Source organism: Channa argus, chromosome 21 (assembly GCF_033026475.1).
Source record: "Channa argus isolate prfri chromosome 21, Channa argus male v1.0, whole genome shotgun sequence".
Lineage (NCBI taxonomy): Eukaryota > Metazoa > Chordata > Actinopteri > Anabantiformes > Channidae > Channa > Channa argus.
The window spans coordinates 3,129,157-3,149,984 of record NC_090217.1 but is presented as its reverse complement, the minus strand read 5'-3'; the positions used below and the strand labels follow the sequence as shown (position 1 = coordinate 3,149,984).

The following is a 20,828-nucleotide window of genomic DNA, read 5'->3' as shown; positions in this document are numbered from 1 at the left end:
GAATCACTGGAAGCCTGTGTTGTCCTCGCGCTGGGCCCGAACGTATAAAAGCGGAACACTCCCTCTCGGTTTTAGTTCGCTGCAGTTGGAGCTTCAGTGGACATCAGTACATCATAGTATTTGCGCGGCCGTCTGAACGCGCAAACATGGCTCAGGTCAACAGCTGCCTCAAACGGATCTTCACCATCTTTAACATTCTCTTCGCGGTGAGTGTTTAAATGGCCGCTCTGTGCAAAACCGCTGCTGGGGGGAGGAAGAGCGGGGGGAAGTTGTCCGGTCTTTAGGTTTAAATAGCCACTCGTTGAACATTAAAAAAAATAAAACGGTAGGTTTTCTTTACGTCCAACAAAAAGGCCTTTTTGGATACTGCGCAGTAATGGAAAGGGGGAAAGTAACGTTCGTTACTTATGTAACGATGGCGTTAACGTCATCGTACTGTAACGGGTACTTCCGTTTATGTCGCCTTATACTTCTTATCTGACATGTACGTGTGACAGTGTTACACGCTGAAATATTAGTACTTCTTGCACAATTACATATTGTATCCACTTTGAGCTTCATGATAAACAAAAAAATTAGAATCATCACCTTTCTGACAGTATATGTAAAACATTTTATGAACTTGAGTAGAAGCTCTCAGGGGAATTTTCCATCCCTAATTCATCCGTCACTACTTTGCAATTGAAGTTACACGTGAAGCGTCTAATGAATTAGTGTTAAAAAAAAAAACATTTATTGCATCAACATTTTACTTTTCCCTGCTGGTTTCAGTGAGTGTAAATTTTATAATTTTATTTAATAGGAAGCAGCTGTCGTGCTCCACAGAAAGCTGTAGTTTTGACCTTTGCCACAGTAAAAGTATAGAAATGTCATCTGGTCTCTTTGTGCATTTGTTTTGATGAAATCCGATGTATCTTTCCTGGTCTGTGTGGCACAAGTTGTGATTTTGTTTGTGTGTGCGTATGTAGGTAGTGGTGTTTGCAGCAGCATGGAACTTATCAGACTTGTTTTTTTGTTTGTTTGTTTCAGATCACTGGTGGATTAATCATCTTGTTCGGACTGGTTTCTCATTTTTACAGCAGCATTAATGGAGGGGAAAACGTAAGAACGAACATCAGCAAACACAGGCCCCTTTCCGACACATCCTGGTGTATATATATACCAAACCAAACTCCTGGAACACTTCCCCAGTAGTGGATGTCCCACATTTCACAAGGTTGCACAGGATTGCAAGTACATTGAAATGCAAAACAGGAAGTATAGATATGAAAAATGTCAAAGTAAACTATGTCCAAACTAAAACAGCGTTTCCAAAGCAGTGGCTTGACACTGTAAAAACTATACTCTTGAGAAATGATTATTAGTCTTAAAAGCAGTTTGACTTTACCATCAGATTTGCTTGATCCCATACACTTTTCTGTTTATTCAGTGACTAAGGCCGGGACTTTTGCTGAAATGATTGTCTGCTTATCATAAACAGTATGAGGAGCAGAAACTTAGCAATTGACTTGGATTGATGTTGATGCAGTGTTACACACACTTAGGTTGGCATAGATACAGCAATTTTCTCTACCCCCACTGCCACAGAATGCCAGGTCAACCAGGCAGTTACACGAGCGTGAAATAAACCACCCGAAGCACAAACCGTTTTTTTTTTTTTCTTTCTTTTTTCTGCCTCTAGCTGGCAGAGCGGACCTACGCCCTTGTCTTCATCTACATCGTGGGTGCTATTACGATGGTGGTCGCCATCCTGGGAGCCCACGGAGCCCATAAGGAGAGCAGAGGGTGCATGATTGCAGTGAGTACAGTGGAAACATGTCCTGCACAGGATGATGAAACTTCAGGAAAAAAGTTCATAACAATTTATTTCAAAATCCTTTAATCTACTTTCATCATACAGTCAACAGCGCACACATGTATGATTCAAACAAAAAACCTTCCTAGTTTTAGCGCATGTGCGACTCTTTGACTAACCATTAGTTAAAAGTTTGAAGAGATAAACAAAAAAATTAATAAATAATTGATGAAAAAAAAAATAGATATAGCAAACTTTTAACTGTATATTATATCCTGTATAAATATAGCTTTGTTTTTTTTTGTGGTTGGTGTTTGAGAGCAGCAGGTTTCCTCTCAGGAAACCGCAAGAAGTTCGTTCTTAATTTAGTTTTTAGATTTATATCCTCTTCACATTAGCGTGTTTATCATAACTCAAGGCCGAAAGCGTCAATGTGGAATTTCCAGGATTTTCCAACACTTCCTAACACTCCTCACCCAGAAATGCACTGTTGAAATTTGTGAATTTTTTTTGAGATTGTGAAAGACTGTTCTTTGTCTGTTTTTTCATGTCTGCAGTTTTTGGTGTGCATGGTGGTTGGAACTCTTCTGATGCTCAGAGCTGGATTGTTTGTTTCCATCAACGGACCCGAGGTAACACAGCTAACACTCTACTTTGGATTCTATTGACATCAAACTAACGCGGCTTCACATCCTTAGAGCATGTAACCCTGTGAATTCCAGATTCAGTTTGGTTAATTCCAACAGCTCATCTGTGCAGACTTGTAGTATTTACACATAAAAATCAATCTGTGATGCTATTATAATCTTCATGCTGTTTGCAGGCGGAAGGATCATTAAAGGATCTTTATGACAAATTCGTGCCACTGGACAACGCTTCAGACGAAGTAAAGGAAATGACTAACAACTTTCAGACAAAGGTATGATGCACATAAAACACACACCAGCTGCAAGTTGAAGGCGGAAGTGTTGTTCAATCAAAATGGAATCCAATCAAAATGGAATCCAATAAAAGCAGCAGTGACTGCTCGGTGTTGTGGTTTCAAACCTGGAGGACTAGTTCTGTTACGTAGGACACAAATCAACAAAAGTCTGATTGGAGTAGTAATAGGCATCCATTTATTTTAGGTCAGGTTATGGCTGGATAAGCCACACGTTTGTATCCCTGCAACTTTCCCTCATAGGCTTCAGTCTGCGTCCTTTTACCTGTAGCTCTACATAAAACATGACATGTAAATATTTTCAAGCAGCTGGAAAGAAAACTACTCGCGGAACAGTGTTTATGCAGGTTGAAACCTTTTACTGAGAGGAAATAAACTACCATCAACATTATGTACTGAATACTATCTGCAGTTTGGATACGAAACCTTTAAATACTAAGCTGCTTTATATGAACAGGAAATGATGAGGTTTACTGTGTCATGTTTTAACTATTAAGAATTTGGGACAGAACAAAAAGTTGGAGAATTTAATGAAAAGAAAACCGGAATCAGAAACGCGTTTTGGAGGTAATTGCGTTCTCGAGAGGATTATTGTCCTTTTTTTTTTTTTGTTAGTTTTTTCTTTTGGAATGTGATCTAATCGGGTGACACTGTCCTTCTGTTGACAAACCAGTTTCCTAGGATTTCTCAAGGGGCACACGTGTGTGGACTTGCTCAGCTGATTGGCTGGCTGAGGGACATGAGTGTTGCTAGGCAACAGTAAAAATGTGTCACGTCACAGAAGAGTCGGGTGCAGTCAGGAGAAAGGGGATTATTTTACTGCCATGCAAAAAAACCCTTTACGTCTCTGTAACCGTATCACTTGAAGTTCACCTGTTAAAAAAGTGGAAGGGGAACTATTTTACATCAGGATGCAGTGGATCATAATGTTTTTGGGATTCAGTTAAATATTTAATGTGTTCACGGTATTGCAGACTAGTCTTCACATACTATTGTCATTGCAGTCGACACTTTGGTTTGAGTCATTCAGAAACAAATTTACAGAGGCACAAATGTGGTAAAACTATATAAATTATGTCCAGTTTTGTATTTATTTACGTTACAAAATGATCAGCTGTTACTGAGCTGGCACAATCTTCCTAGTTTTACAGATAATAATGTGCCATGTTAAACAATCCTCAAAGGGCCATAACATATTATTGTATTATTACCCAGTCACAAGTAGTAGAGCTCACTGCTGCCCTCCAATGGCTAAAACAACAAAATGGATTTTAATCAACTACTTGACTGAAAAGTAATCGACAGAGTGATGCAATGAGTTACTTTTGACATTGGATAATAAAGATTTTTGAACAGAGTCACATTAATGGGTAGTTATAGAATCTTTGGCGTAACAAAGCCCAACACTGCAGCCAGTGTAACTGTCTGCTTTCATTCCCTTCTCTGTGTGTTTAGTGGCAATGCTGTGGTTACTTCAGCTACAAGGACTGGAGGGACAGCATTCCTGACTCCTGTGTGTGCAGCCCTGTGGAGGTGGAGGAGGGCATGTGCCAGACACTCTACTCCAGAGTCAGTATCACCGTACAGACACATTTTACCTTCAGAACTTGTGTTTTGAATGCAAGGTTTGAATGTTTTAATTTCTCCAACAGGATTTATTCTTGATGAGCAAGGCCATCTACTCCAAGGTCAGTAAAGCAACATTAATCTAGTGGTGAAGAAACTAAACAAATGTGTTTTCTGCTGATTGTACTGACCAGGAATAATGAGGGATAAGTTTGGGGTCGAGAGTTTCTGTCCAACCTGTGCTCAGTTTGATCACCTGCTGTTACACTATTCCCTCCATCCAGCCTGTTTAGTAATCCATATACAGCATGTGTCCAGGTCGTGTCGACCCATTAGTTATTGTTATATCTTCTTTAATAATCATAGGTGCATTTGTGACTGCAAAAGTATAAAACTGCATCAGTGCAATAGTCAAAAGATCTTAAATTGTGTTACTTCATTTAGTGGATATTGCAGAGGTTTTCTATGAATTTAAAAGGTGATGTTTTGTCTCTCTCCTTGTCTTTAGCCCTGCTTCCCCATCCTTTTTCACTACTTTGTCCTGGCCATAGACGTTATGATGGGCATCATGTTCACGTTGGCAGGGCTAGCAGTGAGTATTACAGCGCTTATTGTGTGATTTGACACAATTAGTAAACTTCAGAGGGCGAGATGTTTGTGTGTTAGCTTAGCATAAAGATTAGCTCTGCCTAAAACAAGCTTATGATCATTATCAACGCTCGTGAATTGACATGATATTTAATGTTTTTCTCTCAGCTGCTGGGCACAATCCTGTCCTCCATCATAATCCACCAGATGCGTTACTCCACCACATCCACCGTGGTCCTGAAGGTCCCTGCTGTCTTCACGACATCACCACCAAAATACGAGGAGCTGCAAAACGTCCCACCCCCCTACTGTTAGCTTGTCCTGAGGTTCAGTCCTTTAAGTTGTTTCTTCGCTTATCTTGAATGGAAGTCGACACATTCAGAATTCAAAGTGCCTTCAGTGGCTCAGAGTAGATGAAATGATAGTAAAACCTGAGAAACCACTGGCTTTATTATTAATGCAAAGCTTTTTTCCTTACACAAGATAATTTCTCATTTAAAATGTTTGGTTTTTTTTTCCCCAGCACAAAATGTTAACGTCATTTTTATCATGGTGAAACATTAAAAACAGATTCAAAATTGGCTCATTTTACACAAGAATATATATTATAATTGTGCAAATAAAAACATGGAAAATATTTCAATATCTATGAAAATGATTAGTTTGAAAAAAAAAAAATTTTGGTCCCACATCATCTGAATTCACACATCACAACTTTTTTTTCTGCTGCATTTTACTAAAGGTTGTTGGACTTATTTTGTTGTGACATGACAAAGAAAAAGCACTTTTCTGAGCCAATCAACCTCCTTATTTCTCATTTTATGTAGCAAATGCAGAATATTTGCTGACGGACTCAGAGCCACATTTTAAGTTTCCCTGCAGAAGCTACTTTATGTTGAAGAAATACTTTATTTGTGACCAAAAAAAAAACATGTTTATTTTTTCCTTCTGTCTGCTGAGCAGAAATTATTCTACTATTGAGATATTTGCACTTGGTGCCACTGTTGCATAATGTACTTTCTCTTTCACCTAAAACTCCAGTCTACTTTTTGTTAGTGATAGTGTAAAAAAAAAAAAAAAAGGCAAGAAATAGATGTAAAAACACGGCACTTGAATGACTTAAAACTTAAAGAAAAAAAGGGAATTTAGTTTTACTTTTATCTGTTTCTTCTGTTAACTGATGCTGTGATTCAAATAAAGTGTGTGTGTGTGATAAACGTGCAGTGACAATGCTAAGATGTATAAGGCTGTATTACAATAAACTATTTCTCTTTCTAAGAAACTTTGGTCAACAAGAAAAAGTGGTAAAACACCAGAATTTCCACAGCTTGCCACCTGCAGGAAGGTTTAAATTATAATTGTTCTAGTATCTTTGCGAAAAAAGCAAAAACTTTGACACCATTGGACAAAGAAATATTACATTTCCAAAACGTGCAGAATATTTTATTCCTAGTCCAAAACAGGACTGTACACATCTTCACAGCAAGTCATCTCGAAGGCTGCAACAGTGACTCTGCACCTTCGGAAATGTAATATTTATTGTGAATATTCTGAAAAGTTTGAACATCCCTAATGTCAGAATATTTCAACTTTCTTCCATTCAAATTCTGCTGCTTTTATGAAGCGGGGGGCTCAGGCATCCCTCTCCTCAGCCACGTTCTCCAGCACCACCTGGTGGAGGCTTCAGTCCACTCTGTTCTGGGTTCAGCTGACTTTTAATCAGAGCTCACTTCAAATTAGTGAAGTCCAGAGCCTGAGCACTCAGCCACTTGTATTCACAATCTAATTCTGAAGGTTGGAGCGTAGACAACGGTGAGCAACACATCAGATATCTAAACTCCTCCTCTTGGAGGCAGTGACTCAACACAAATAAAACCCACTGCCTCCGATTTAAAAGGTGGCAAATCTCAATCCAGCCAGATACAAACCGGACAGTGTCATCTGCGTCCCCAAAACTGGACACCCTCTCTGCCTCGGCTGAGCCTTAAGACGCCTGCAGGAGAATCACATGAAGGATCAGCAACAAAGGACAACTGAGAACATTTTTGACCTGTTGCTGAGAATAGACACAACTATCACTCTTTTTGTGGCCCATTCCAAAGCCCCCCACACCCTCTACAGGAAATCTCAAAGGGACATGGTCAAAAGCCTTCTCCAAATCCAGAAAACACATGTTCCACAGCCAGGATGGGTTCCACATTGTTCCTCGTGGATCTGAGGTCTAACACTCTGCCAGAGACTCTTTTCTAGCTCCCTGACAAAGACTTTCCTCTATAATTGAAGCACAACATTCAGTGGCCCTGATTTAATATAGGAAGCACCATCGTAGTCTGTGAATCCTGAGGTACTGTCCTCGTCGTCCATGCAAAGTTGAAGAGGCCTGTCAGCAAGACCCATCAATGTGCAGAGCCTTCTCACCTCAGGTGAAACGCATTCACACCTGGCACCTGCCACCAAGCAGCTCCTTTCAATGTTTGTTTCAGAACGATCAAATATGATTCTCAAAATAGCCCCAATGCTAATCTCAGAAAATCCCAATGTTCTCCGAGCGTTTCGTTCCTCTCTCAAATATTCCAAACGCTACTTTGTGTGTTTTTCCCCCCAGCAGAGGTTCCTGCAGCTACAGGCACATTGGAAAAAACAGAGAAATGTCCATCAAGAATATTAACTTATTAAATAACCACTTCAGTTTTTTTAGATTTATTTACCATTTCTTTCAAAAGTCAAAACAAACAAAGCCTGTTACAGAAATCAAACATGCACAGTATTTATTTCTCTGTCCTGGAAAATGTGTTTTACAAACCAGCATTAGGTAGAGGAAGAGGAGGAGGATGAAGAAGCAGAAGTTGGAGATGCACAATATCAGATCATTTGTCTTAGGGCTGAAACAATTAGTTACGAACTGAAATGTCAACAGTTTCAGATTCTAATTTGTGTGAACAAGCTGCTTTTCGTTCGCTTTAGACAAAACAGGAATAATGTTGAACCGTTTTTCATCATCATCTGAAACTTTGCTAAACATTTCAAATGCCAAAACCACAAAACAGACATTTCTTTCACGTTTTTTTTCTGTGCACCTTTAGGCGACAGGTTGGTAAAAATGTGTAGTGAGTCAGACACTTCAAACATTTTTATAAATCCAACAAGTCCACACACGAAGCCGCAGATGAAGGATTAATCGATGTTTATAATCATAATTAATCTCTGTACTAATAATCAGGAATTTCTGTGAAAGCTCAACCACACGGCCGCTGACACGGTGTCAAGGTACGATGAGGACAGAGATGCTCAGGCAAAGATATAAATGTAATGCAGATAATTAGTTTAAAAAAAAATAGCAGGACAACAACAGGAACTTGCCAGACCAGATGAAACTGAACACGAATCAGACCTGGGTCAGGACTTGGGATCAGCCTGATGCTTTTCCTGCAGTTTGAGTCCAGCAGGTGAAGCCGTCGAACCACCAATTGCTCACAGTCTGCTCCTCATCAGGTTTTTTCACACCGTAACATTGTTGATTTTTAGATAAATATGAAGATGAATGGAGGTTTGTACAGAGCATGTCTGTGCGTCTGGAAATGGAAACATCAATCTCTGCTGAGGTCTAGGCTGCCATTTGCCGTCTTATTAATAGTTTTTAGTATGAAACTCACTAGAGGCCTTCTGTTAGATCACTTTTACTTCTGTCGCTGCCAAATCACTTCAATTGTAGTATTTTATAAGAAATTAAAGTAAAGTGCTTTTTAGAAACTTTAGTCACTGAAACAACACTGATTTCAATCATAAAGACTTCTGTTACTTTTATTTTGAAAGGGTACAGAGAATAAAGGAATTTAAATATGATTTCCCATGCTCCTTAGCAGCAAAGGCGATGGTGAATGAACACAGTCGATTAATTAGTATTTCAGAGTGAACCAACTGGACAACAGACACACTGATAAATGTGTGTATGTGTGTGTGTGTGTGTGTGTGTGTGTGTGTGTGTGTGTGTGTGTGTGTGTGTGTGTGTGTTAGCCAGAGGAGCAGCATCCCCCTGCAGGTGTGGCCTGTGGTTCATCGTCGACAATCTGTACCCCTCGCCGACTCGATGCCGACTGGCTGGCTCCGTTACCCTTCAACCTCTCCTCAGCCTGAGCCATTTCCATCATCCCTGAAAACACACAGAGGTTCAAAAACACACACACACACACCCTCCTGCAAGTGACAGGAGCTTTTACTGTAATTTCACATCCAACCGCACAATGATATTTCAGCTGTCCAGGTTTCAATATTTATAAAAACTTGTGATAAAAGGTCGAAACAAGAGAAAACGTCGTCAGTCAGTTACTTTCACCAACAGGGTTTTCATCACTAGAATAGTCCAAAGATCATCAAACACACAGACGCTGTGTGCAGGCGGCTGAGATGTGGATTAGAAAAGCAGCCAGCAGACGTCTGATTTAATGAAATGAGCAGCGCTAAAAGCTATTTTACTGTTTTTAGATGTTATGAAAAAGCAAATATAAAAATCTGACATCTTCCTACAAGTAATAAATTGAATTAAATACAAATAATTTTAAAGCTTAAATCTAGTGTTTACAACAAGCCGCTGTAGGAAGCAGCTGATAGATACAGATTTCATTTACAGTTACTGTGGGAGATACTCGCTATTAAAGGACACTTTATCCGAACGTCTGCACTCAGCTCTGACGTTCAGTTTTTAGAAAACCTCCGCCGTCCGGCTCTGTCTGAAGTGTGTGTGGTGGATTTGTGAGGGGTCTCACTTTTACACAGATCCAGGAAGAGCTCCTCGATGCCTTTATTTAGCTTGGCTGACGTGTGGTAGTGTTTGGCTCCCACCGACTCTGCATAGCTGAAGAGAAACACAGAGGTTACGTCGAGAGCAGAACATCACAGTTTATCTACACACTCGCTCGCTCGTGTTTGTTCAGCAGTTTTTACCTCTCGGCCTCTTCCACTGAAACGTGTCGGTCTTTGTCCAAATCTATTTTATTACCTGCAGAGGCAAGAAAACACGTTTGACTGTTCAGATCACAGAATTCTTTTTGTAATTCACTTGTACAGATTCTCCCAATGTTTAGCCGCCACATCTGGACTTTTTTTGCTAAGATTCAAAGTTCTCCCACCACCCACTGTTAGAAACAGGATTTAAGACACTTGTTAAAAGTCCTGAGCTTAGAGCCTCCGACTTCACTGTCCTGAAATCCCACTCGAGTTTTCGAGCTTTACTCATGAGCCGAAGGAGCTAAGACAGTGGTGTCTTAGCGTCCGCTCGACTGGGAGCCCTGTGTATTTAATGAACTACATCATGTGCGATAACTTACCTACTATACATAAACAAATCTCGTTCCCCAACATTTTCCTCAACTCTTTCACCCAGTTCTTCACCTGCAATAACACGACAAGAATTAAAGGGGACAAACAACAAACATAAGAAATTAAAGAACAAAAGGTTCTGAGTCATGTTCTGTAGAAGAGTAGAGTAGAAGAGCAGGAAGCAGAGGACGACAGGAAGTAACACGATATTTGTTTTAATAATTAGAACTAAAAATCGTATTTGTTGCCAACGTCACTATTTTGTTTTTCCCCTCGCTCTGAACTAACGCCACAGCTTCTTAGCGCCTTACTGTGTAGAATATATTCATGCATATAGTGATCGGCCGATTTACTTCCTTCATAATTTCCTGAGCTATAAAATGGACTTTGATTAAACATGATGCTGTTTGAATACAGAAGAGTCTGTGAGCATTAGTTCTCCTTCCAAGACTACGAGCATCAGCACAATCTGACAGAACTCAGGTTCCTCTTCTCTGTCATAAAAGTGAGATTGACTTTTTTGGGGATTTCATGCTGTGAACTGTGCACATTTATACAGGAAGGCAAAACAAGGTTGTATTAATACAGTGGGCTCCACAAGTCTGAGCCTACGAATATAATACATTTTCATCTGTATCAGGAAATAAAGAAAATCGGTAGATTCAGAGGAGCTCGCTCTCCTCTAGTGGCCCTTCATAGTACTCTGAGACCAGCACTCGCAGCTTTTCCATCTCTCAGTGAACAGCTCACACATTTTTTGCTTTGTGAAAACCAGAAGAGTTTGGAGCTATGCTTTGTCCCCGCAGAACTCGATGTCGCTCGGACTATTACAGTGTTCTGCTGGAAACTGGAGCCACAGTCATATTTTTAACCTCGACTCTAAGTCGATCACATCCACCTGAAAACTCAAGCAGAGCTGAGCTTTGTACAAACGACACGGTCACTGACACCGATTAGCTTCACTTTGATTTATTACCTAGAAGAAGAAACCGTTCACATTCTGAACGATTTCTTCTTCATTTTACATGTCACAGATTTTCTACGTTGTCTCAGACTTTTGAACCTCACGGTTTATATTTTTTTTGTAATAATACAAAAAACATAAAGATGATTCTCAGCTTTTGATGAATCTGTTAATACTCGGGCTGTTACCTTCTGAAAGGAGTCTTCGTCTGTAACGTCATACACTAGTATGGCTCCATTGGAGTCTCTGTAGTAGATGGGACCTAACGCGTGAAAACGCTCCTGACCTGCTGTGTCCTGCAGACGAAGACACACGGACGGGAAGGTTAATATTTCTTCATCATGCAGCTCGTTATAAGCATGGTGCCAACATCTGAGCTTGTCACTGTCTCACCCATATGGCCAGGTTCACTCTCTTTCCTGTGATGTTGAGCTTCTTTGTGAGGAAGGACGCCTGCAGAGGAAGAGGAGGACACAAGGATTCATGGTTAAAGGAGATAAATCAGGCCAGGACCAGAACCCAAGTCTAAAATATAATCCGGATAATAATAACGACTCTTCACACTCTTCAAAGAGGTTGTTAATGTCAACAAGATAAAAGTTTCAATAATTGTTACAAATATCAAACTAAGATAAGATAAAAAAAGTCCATGACACAATCACAATTTTCTGACATAAATTATTTTATGAGTGATTTAATGAATGATGTAAACACAGATAGTTAGAAATAGGTGTGTAAAGGTCAAAGTCAGAGGAAAGAAGGAAATGTCAGGTTAATGAAAGTGCTCCAATTTCATTTGGCCTCCTGTCCTGCTCTGAGGAACTTTGGAGTTATTTCTGACCAGGAAATGTCGCACACAAAACCACACTGTGGAATTTAAATTGAGAGACCCAAAATAAATCTTATAAAATAAAATTCCTTTAAGCCACTTCACAACACGTCCAGACCAAACAGATCCCGTTTGAGCCCCATTGTTAACATGACAGCTTGATTAAACGCAAATAATCTCCCAGATAATGTTCTACTAAACAGGGCTGCACCCAACATTATTCATTTTTTTTGTCAAGGAATCTATTGTTTTTTTCAATTGATCATATTTGAGTATTTTCCCCATTAAGCTTTTTTATTTTTTAATTAATGAATATAACAATTGATTTACTCAAAATTTAAATTGAATTCATCGATCAGTTATATTTCAATATTGTATTCAATCATCTTCTCTTTAAACAAATATCCACTGCAGGACTTTATTCTCAGTCCTAACTGGAACTAGTTCCATTCAAGTTGAAGGAATGTGGTGAAATCTACATCTATTTATTTTGCTTTTAAATTGCTAAAACAATTAGAATTTACTCCCCCACCCACAGTTTCAATACTTCATGTTTTGACGCGCGTTACGTAAATTGACGTGTTTTCGTAATCGATTACGTCGACGCGTTGCCCCACACCTTTTATTCTCAAAAATGTCATTCTGCTGTTGGTTAAAAAAAATGAATACACAAATTGATCAGTATTATTCACAGCAGAAAGCTGGAAAGTATTACACATTTTATTAGTATATATATCTCATAATGTGATTAGAACTGTGCCAAAAATAAAAAAGGTGCCGTTCAGGCTGCAAGAAGTCAGATGAGAAAAGCATCTCTCTAGAGCAAAGTGTTCCATAAATAAAACGTGATGTGGTCAAAACGACCATAACCGAAATTATAAGAGTAGAGAATATTCCAGCTGCGGTAGGTGATATTACACTGTTGGAATACAGAAACTAGAGAATCATACTGGACAGTGGGCCGGAGAGAGACTGGTCACTAAGCGGAGGAGGGAAGGGATTTTAAAATCAAGAACTATAGTGGCTGCTGTGATTAAATACAAAAAAAAGAAAAAGAAACTAAATATTAATTTAGTTTTTTTTTATATGGCAGCACTGCGCATTTAATTAAATCGTTTTCTGTATCACTCTAAACTCATTCAGATGAAGTCAAGTCCCGTTTTCCCTGTGGAGAAAGGCAGTCGGTCTGGTCCCAACAGGTCTGCACCACTCGTACATTGTGTTTGAACCTAAAGGAAAATCGAAGCTATAAGAACATTAGTTATTACCACAAACTCCTTTATTTGCTTGTATGTGGCATCAAGAGCAAAAAGTGTTTTTTGACCTGAGGCACCTTTCACATTTCTAAGACACAGACTTCATGACCTTTAAGTTCACTAGTCCTTAATCCACCGACACACCTGAAAAAATATTCCTCTTACATAACAGGCTCGGTGGTTGTATTCACCTTAAGGAGTTAATGTTTAACCTCGTCTTCCTGCCATTTCCGTGCCGAGGGACGTCCAAAACCGAAAACTGTGTCTCAGCTGCAATAATTAGGGAAAGGAAGTACGCAGACTTAATGTGAAACTATTCTGCTTCTGAAATGTAAAGATAAGTTTTTCATTTTCATTCACATATGAGAATTAAGTAAATATATTTTTGGTAAACATGTCACTTTGGCAGGTGATACCTTAAAAGGTCATTTTGGGCTATTTTTAAGCAAGAGAGAAAATACCAGCCACGATTCCTTTAATTAATTCATACTTTGATTTTCTAATACGTAAATTGGCCAAAGTAGAGAACATTAAGTGAAACTAGGCAAATGTCCAGTTCACAGTAGAGAAGTTTGACAAGAATCTGATGGGTTTTCAGTCATTAGAATAAAGTGACATGGCAGAATGAAGCACCTCCAAGAGGTGGAGATAAGCACTTATTCCTATTTTCAGGCCTGACAGACGACAGGCAGCTGGTCATTTGTGAAGTAAAAAACAAACGGATTGGTTCGAGCTCAAAGCTGGTTAATTGATTTCCTACACTTTTCACTTTTCTTCAGCAGACTGCAGGCTCTGTGCCACAGAACTATTTTCAGTTATGTTTTGAGCTTCCAGCCTCTGATAAGAACCCGCAGGTCCAAGTCTGTCAGAGTTTCCTCCAGTCGTTTCCGATGTGCTGAACAGAAATCACTGACTCACTGTGAAACAGAGGCGGACAGGTTTCTCAGTGAGGAAGTGAGACCCAGGCTGATAGCAGGACTGTGAGAGATTGTGGTTTTACACAGGAATGAGCGTTCTGGGTGTGTTTACATCAGTTCCTGAAGTCTGCGTGAGGCAAAATGAGCTCACGTGTCATCGTGGGACAGAGGACTGAATTATTTGATTTTAAATTATGATTTCATATGCATGGTGACTTTTACTCATTCATTATTGGCTGCGTAATTACTTTTTCTGTGCTCTGGTGACTGTCCCGTAACCAAGCTTGGGTGAAATATACGTTGTTGCACATAGCAAACCCTGATGTCTACGAGTTAATGACCACAGTGGAGGCGAAGTGAAACAAAACCGGTTCTGGTTTTAGAAGCAGCACAAAATGAAAGGTGCTGAATGTGTCTGGCTCGGGTAGCGACTGCATGAGACACCACCACAAATCTCAACCAATAAAAACAGCACAGGATCCATTTAATGCAGGAGATCCAAAGCATGGTGAATCCCTCTGGGATCTAAATTGATGACGTATCAAAGTAAATATGTGAAAACATCCACTTTCCGATCTGAACAGTCTCATGACAAACTGCTGACAGTTTATAATGCAGAGCTTGTGCTGGGACATGACTGCATCTCGAGAACAGAATCCATCAGCTGTGTCTTTATCATCCTCTGATCTTAAGATTTAATTTAATGCTTCTTTTACAGTGAGGTCCAGAAGTATTTGGACACAGTTGGCTCTGCAGGCAACTCCCAGGGATCTGAAATGTAGTTTAGCCCGTCAGCTTCAAAGTAAATGGTGGGTTAAATCAAATGTGTATAAACAGTCAAACATTTACAACAATTTTTAAGTATTTGCACGATTGGCCTGGCGTGTCCCTCAAAAGTGCGTTTACAATGAGGGAAAAGCTCTAAAGTTGACTTTAACTGAGATGATCGCACTTGAAATCACTTCTTGTTACGCATCGATCTCCAAAGAGCAGTGAACAAAGCACACAGATCCAGAGAGGCAAACTATTTGGTTCATTTCTTAAACTCTAAACCGTTTGTAATTCTCAGAAACAGCAAAACCAGAGTTTGCCAACATCCTACGAACAAGTTCAGATCGATGCGCCTGAAAGATTGGAAGAGATTGGAGAAGGAAGGAGCCGCTCGTCTGAAGCTACCACCTCATCTGTGAGCTCATGGTAGAGTTACGGTGTGTGTCCCCGTATGGCTGCACCAGGACCTGGTTCACTGTGTGAACAGCAGGAGGAAGGCTAAAGAGGTTACAGCATCCTGATCCCTTCACATTGGGCCACATGCAAAACTCATGGTCCAAATAGTCGACTTGACTATACAGCAACCTCTGCGTCTGATCTCTTTCATTCAAACTCAATCCTGATTCACAGGGAACATGTACAGCAAAATACTGCCGAAAATCTCACTTCAAACAACAATAAAATGACGACACCCTGCTGTGACCCCATAATATGACTCTTTAGGTCTCATGTGCCTGATCCCGGCAGCTACAGGACTGAGCAGCATTCAGGACCACGTGACAGCGTGGGCTTCATGACTTGGGGGGGGGGGGGGGTTTAAAGCTCTCTTCCAACCCCTTCTCTGTCCGTGCTCCTACATCAATTGGAATTCTTCAGTATGACGCCGATGCCCCTGCACTGAGACTCGTTGTGTGGTAAATTCATTTAGGTCAAAATACTGTCCCATCTCTTCCACAATTGATGAGGTCTACAATTCCCAGAACGCATTTCAAGCTGTTACTGGTCTGACTGTCAGAGCAGAAGATTAATTGTAAAAATGAAAAATGATAATTTAATGAATGCAACCTGAACCTAGATGAGCATCAGAAAACAGCTGAGTGGAATATTCCAAAAATGTTCAATGTTTAGAGCCAAAACTACTAAAACGATTTGCTTGTTTCAGCTTCTCAAATGAGAGATGCTTGTTTGTTTAATTGAACGTTTGCATTTTAGACAAAACATATCAAACGCTATTTTTAGGAAACTGTCACCAATTTCCAATATTTCATAGATATAGAACCATGTATTCATTGGCTGATCAAATTAATTATAGACTTGTTAGCTGCAGCCCAACATCTCATAATATTTTGCTCCAATGGTGCAGCAGTAGCTGCATTTGGGTTTTTGTTGTTGGAGAAAGTGATTTGAGGTCTTTTAAGTATATTTTTTCTAAAGTGTTACAGCTTTTACTAATTGTGTTTGAGATCTTGTAAGAGATTCCTTATTATTCCATCAACGTGTAATTGTCTGCTTACTGAATGAGATGAAATAAAAGTGCGGCAGAATGACATTTTGGTCGCTGTGTCTCACGTCACAGTGGCCTGTGCATGAACGAGCAGCAGCAGCAGAGGAGACACAGATCAAAACGAATCACGACAACTGTTTTTTTTCCCCCCTCGTCTGGAGAAACATTATCCTGAGGCCGACCAGAACACAAACAGACACGGATTTCTGGCCGACGCTGTGCTTCAGACTCGAGCTTCAACACAAGAAGCCGCTACTATGCAAGAGCCAAGTTAATGATGCAACTCAAAAAGTCCGAGATGTCCAAACGCCAGCTTCCCCAAACATCTGACATTATTGATGCTCCATCTCTGGCTGCTCAGATGGAAACTCCACGTCATACCTCCTGGATTTTCCCCCTTTCCTCCTCCTTTCTGTTCTTTTACTCAATCCTACAGTCAGCGAGAGGTTCCTGTAACCTGAGCGAGGCCAATAAACAAGCGACACAGAGTCGTGGAGGAGCAGCAGCGCTGTCTGAGCGAGGCTGAAATGTGATGCACAAGCACACGAACATGAAAATGATTTTATCCGCCTGCGGTGATATGGACGAGTATAAAAACCTAAATTACAATTAGAAAGCTTTCCACCCACACTTTGGACAGTTCTGAAAAAGCTCACAGTCCACAGTGAAACACAAACTGGTAAGATTTTAGAAACTGAAAAAAACCTGTTGCCTCACCCAAGTCACGACGAATCAGCCAATTGTATTCCTGAATATATATATATATAAAGTCAGAATACGTGTGTCTACCTCAGAGTCCAGAGGTATTCAGTTTCCCACCATGTACGACACAGAAAAACATTAAACTCTCACCTTTGAGCAGCTGGAACCAGAAAATCTATGCAACAAGTTTAGTGACACTGAGGAGTTCACAACAACTGGAGTCGATGCAGGTGTGTTTGGCCCCCAACAACTGACTGCTTAGTCTCCACAGTGAGCTCATTTTAACACGGTGTCACTGGACAACAGCAGCAAGTGAAAAAGGGGAAAAGTGATGAAATGTTTGCCCCCATTTATTTCCAACTGTAGCTGACAGCATGTTGCATGTGTCTGTGGAGCTGCAACTAACTGTTGTTGCAGATTTACCTGTCGATTAAGCTAATTTTTCAATTAACCAGTCTGTCACCTAATGGTTAAAAGACCGTTGTCTAAATATCAGCTCGATTATTCAGTACACGAGGATATAAATCAAAGGGAGAAAAGGGGAAAGACACAGATGCCATGACAAAGTTTACACGTGTGAGGAGGAGAAAGAGTGAGAGAGAAATGAAACTGAAACTTGTATTTGGCATTTATTCAGTTTTTATTCTTTTTTAGGTTTATGGAAATAAGCTGCAGTCTTTGCCAAATGTAACAGGAAGACTGGCTGCTTTTTCACCCAGGTCCAGCTCTAAAACCACATCATCATCCAACAGAAACTAAAGACAGTTTCAAAAACTATTACACTAGGACTGATTGAATATCGACTGCATCCACCCAGAGATGTTAAAGTAAAAAAAAAAAAAAGAAAAAGAAAACACAGTTTCCTGTTTATTTAGGTAATTCGGAATATCAAACCACACATTAAAAAAAAGTTATGTGACTGTTTTTATTTCTAGGCCAGATCACAAACGTCTAAACCTCATCAGATCTAAACCGGATTAACAATGACCTGTTTCAGACTCATAAAACATCGTTTCTGTTCGCATGAGTCTAATAAAAGCGAACTTCGGCGCTGTGTCTTGTCAGGTATATGTGGGCACATCGCTGTACGCTTGGTTTTGATCTCTCGTCACCCAGGATACTCCCGGAAAGGCGGGCGGCCCCGACTTCAGCACTTTAAACAATTCTATTTCGCAATCGCCCCGCTCTCCCGGGACGGCTCGGGCTGCGCAACACGCGTTCACACGCAAGTGACAGCAAAACGACCCCCCTCCCTCCCTCCCCCTTAAACAAAACACCGCCGCCTTCTGCTTTGATTTTTTTTAAATGAAACAAACACCTCCGTTTAGGAAGTCTAAAGCGGGTTATCCCGGCAATTAACCCGGGTTAGCAGCTGCGCCTTACCTGTAGAGTTGTGATGTGTTTGTCGTTGAATTTGTTTTCGCAATACCGCAGCACCAGCGACGTCTTCCCCACACAGCCTTCCCCCAATAACACCACCTTGAAGGAGTAGGTTTTGCCACTGTTGCCGCCCGTCCCTCCGGCCGCCATGGCAGGCAATGTGTGTGAAGGAAATCCTCGGCTTTTAGCAAAACAAACGGCACCAAGCTAGCGCTGCTAATGCTAACTCCTGTCGGAACTGAACTCCTGCGTAGCTCACATCAGCTTCCGACTTATAAAAAAAAGAGCTAAAATTAGGTGAGAAACACCTTGGTAACATAAGCGAATCTGAAGTTTTTCAGTAGCTACCAACAGATGAGAGCGACATGGGTCTAAACAATGAGCTGATCCCCCGTCAACCTGATGCGACTGCCTGGTTTTCACCCAACTAATGGCGTCTCTTTGAGCTAATAGTTAGCCGGGTAGCACCGCCGAAGATCGTCTATGTTTACAAAGACGGATAACTCGATTAGACATCCCAGTACTAATATAATTTGTGTTACCCCCGCATTGTTACTAGCCAAATATTATTAAATATTATATCGCATGAACAACGGTAAAGAAATAATTATGCATTGTGAGACATTTCACATTAAGGTTTATTATTGGGTTATACTTACAGAAGCATTATTGTCTCGAGCACATACAAGTTTCAGCAGATTTGAACTGCTCTTATCTTCTGATCATACCCTCTTTGTTATTAAAAATCTCTCCAATGAGTGATTGCAGTAAACGCCAAGTCAGAGGAAGCAAAAAAAGGAAAATATTGAAATGAAGTGCAAATACCTAAACATTGCACTTAAATACAGAAGTTGAGTAAATGTACATATTTTCTTTCCAACACCAGTTTATTGGTCCTCAATGGATGTCGCAGTGATTGAAGTGTGGAGATTCTTCATTTGAGTAGAGATACCAACACAATATTGTAACAATTATTATTCATTATTTATGCCAGAATGAGTAGTTTTACTTTGGTCGCTGATAAAACACTTTAGACTTTCTTGTGAAGCAGCCAGCAGTTGGTACTCAGAGCTGGTAGCAGAGAGAGTGCTCTGTGTTGTTTGCTCCTCTCTGCAGCGTCACATGATGAAAACCTGTCACAACCCTCAGTGCTTGCTTGGTTTGTTGGTGGGTGGGTCGTGGGGGGGGGGATGTCGGCAATCAGACACTTTACCTCAGAAAATGACAGAAAACCATTAGAACAACAAATGCGCAGCATGGGCAGTAATCTTTTTGAAATGAGGTATATTACTGTATTTAATTAAAAATATTCACGCATATATGTGTTCAGCACTGCATGAACACATGTTGCAGCTGGTTGGTGGCAAATAAATGTAGTAAAAAGTACAATATTTGCTTCTGGAATACAGTGAAGTCAAAGTTTGAAGTTGTATCAATTTCATATTTCCTCCTGAGTAGTTTTAGGATATCAGGCATGTTAAATAACTAAGTAAATTTACTCAAGAGGTATTTCTACATTCCTTGAGTATTTCCTTTTTGTGTTTCACTGCACGTCAGAGGAAAACATCGTACTTTTACTCCATTATACATTTATGTGACGGCTTTAGTTATTAGTTTATTTTTGCAGACACTAGTTGGATACAAAAATATAATCGACAAATAAATAATAATTCATTATTGCGGAATAACCAGCTGTCTGTGTATGAGAATAGTGTTGGATCTTGTATTTTATTAAGAGAAGTTTTTTTTAAAATAATCTTCACTTTTGAAAATATGTTGAGCAATTCTGGATTGAACTTAAACGTTAATTCTTTTACTGTGATAAAGAATTTGAAGTTGTAGTAAAGTACTTTTTTAGGCTTTTAGGTTCTTGCACTTTCGTTTAAGTATTGAATCTGTGTACTTCTACCACCGCTAGTAAATTTCTTAATGAGGACAAAACTCAGCCTACAGTAATATGTCATCATTTGTTGTACTTGTATATTTACTTGTACTTGTGTATTTAATCAGAGTCTGTTGGCTGTTGAACACATAAACTTGTGAGTCAAAGTAGGCTATAAAGTATCACAAACTAGAAATACAGGCAAAATACACAAGTCAATGTGTCAATCAAGTATACCTGAAAATTGTACTTGACACCAGTACTTTAATAAACGCACTTAGTTACTTTCCAGTACTACCAAATAACTGCAGGGGGTTTTGTCAGTTCTGGCTGCAGATCAGCAGAGTGACCACTAGAGGTCAGAGTGTGACTGAGCACAGAGCAGGATAATAAAGGAGCAGTACCACCACAACTAACA

At 40.0% G+C, this 20,828-nt stretch overlaps 2 protein-coding genes across 3 annotated transcripts; one reads left to right on the top strand and one right to left on the bottom strand.

Annotated features, from left to right (window-relative positions):
* Positions 1 to 47: 47 nt before the first annotated feature.
* LOC137106694 (tetraspanin-8-like) lies at positions 48 to 6,099 on the top strand. Its single transcript, XM_067490362.1, has 9 exons — positions 48 to 206; positions 1,030 to 1,101; positions 1,682 to 1,798; positions 2,353 to 2,427; positions 2,619 to 2,714; positions 4,191 to 4,304; positions 4,388 to 4,423; positions 4,810 to 4,893; positions 5,058 to 6,099. The coding sequence occupies exons 1-9, from the start codon at positions 147 to 149 to the stop codon at positions 5,202 to 5,204; spliced, it is 801 nt and encodes a 266-aa protein (XP_067346463.1). The 5' UTR covers positions 48 to 146; the 3' UTR covers positions 5,205 to 6,099.
* On the bottom strand, positions 5,956 to 18,995 carry rab21 (RAB21, member RAS oncogene family). Of its 2 annotated transcripts, XM_067490368.1 has the most exons (8): positions 18,532 to 18,995; positions 11,563 to 11,622; positions 11,358 to 11,465; positions 10,214 to 10,277; positions 9,831 to 9,885; positions 9,653 to 9,741; positions 8,875 to 9,039; positions 5,956 to 8,838 (listed from the first exon to the last, which is right to left on the bottom strand). In XM_067490368.1, exons 1-7 carry the CDS (start codon positions 18,676 to 18,678, stop codon positions 8,900 to 8,902), a joined length of 663 nt encoding a protein of 220 aa, XP_067346469.1. In that variant the 5' UTR covers positions 18,679 to 18,995; the 3' UTR covers positions 5,956 to 8,838; positions 8,875 to 8,899. The 2 variants fall into 2 exon arrangements, with proteins under 2 accessions (XP_067346469.1, XP_067346468.1); XM_067490367.1 differs by having other exon boundaries at positions 5,956 to 9,039.
* Between the last annotated feature and the right edge of the window lie 1,833 nt (positions 18,996 to 20,828).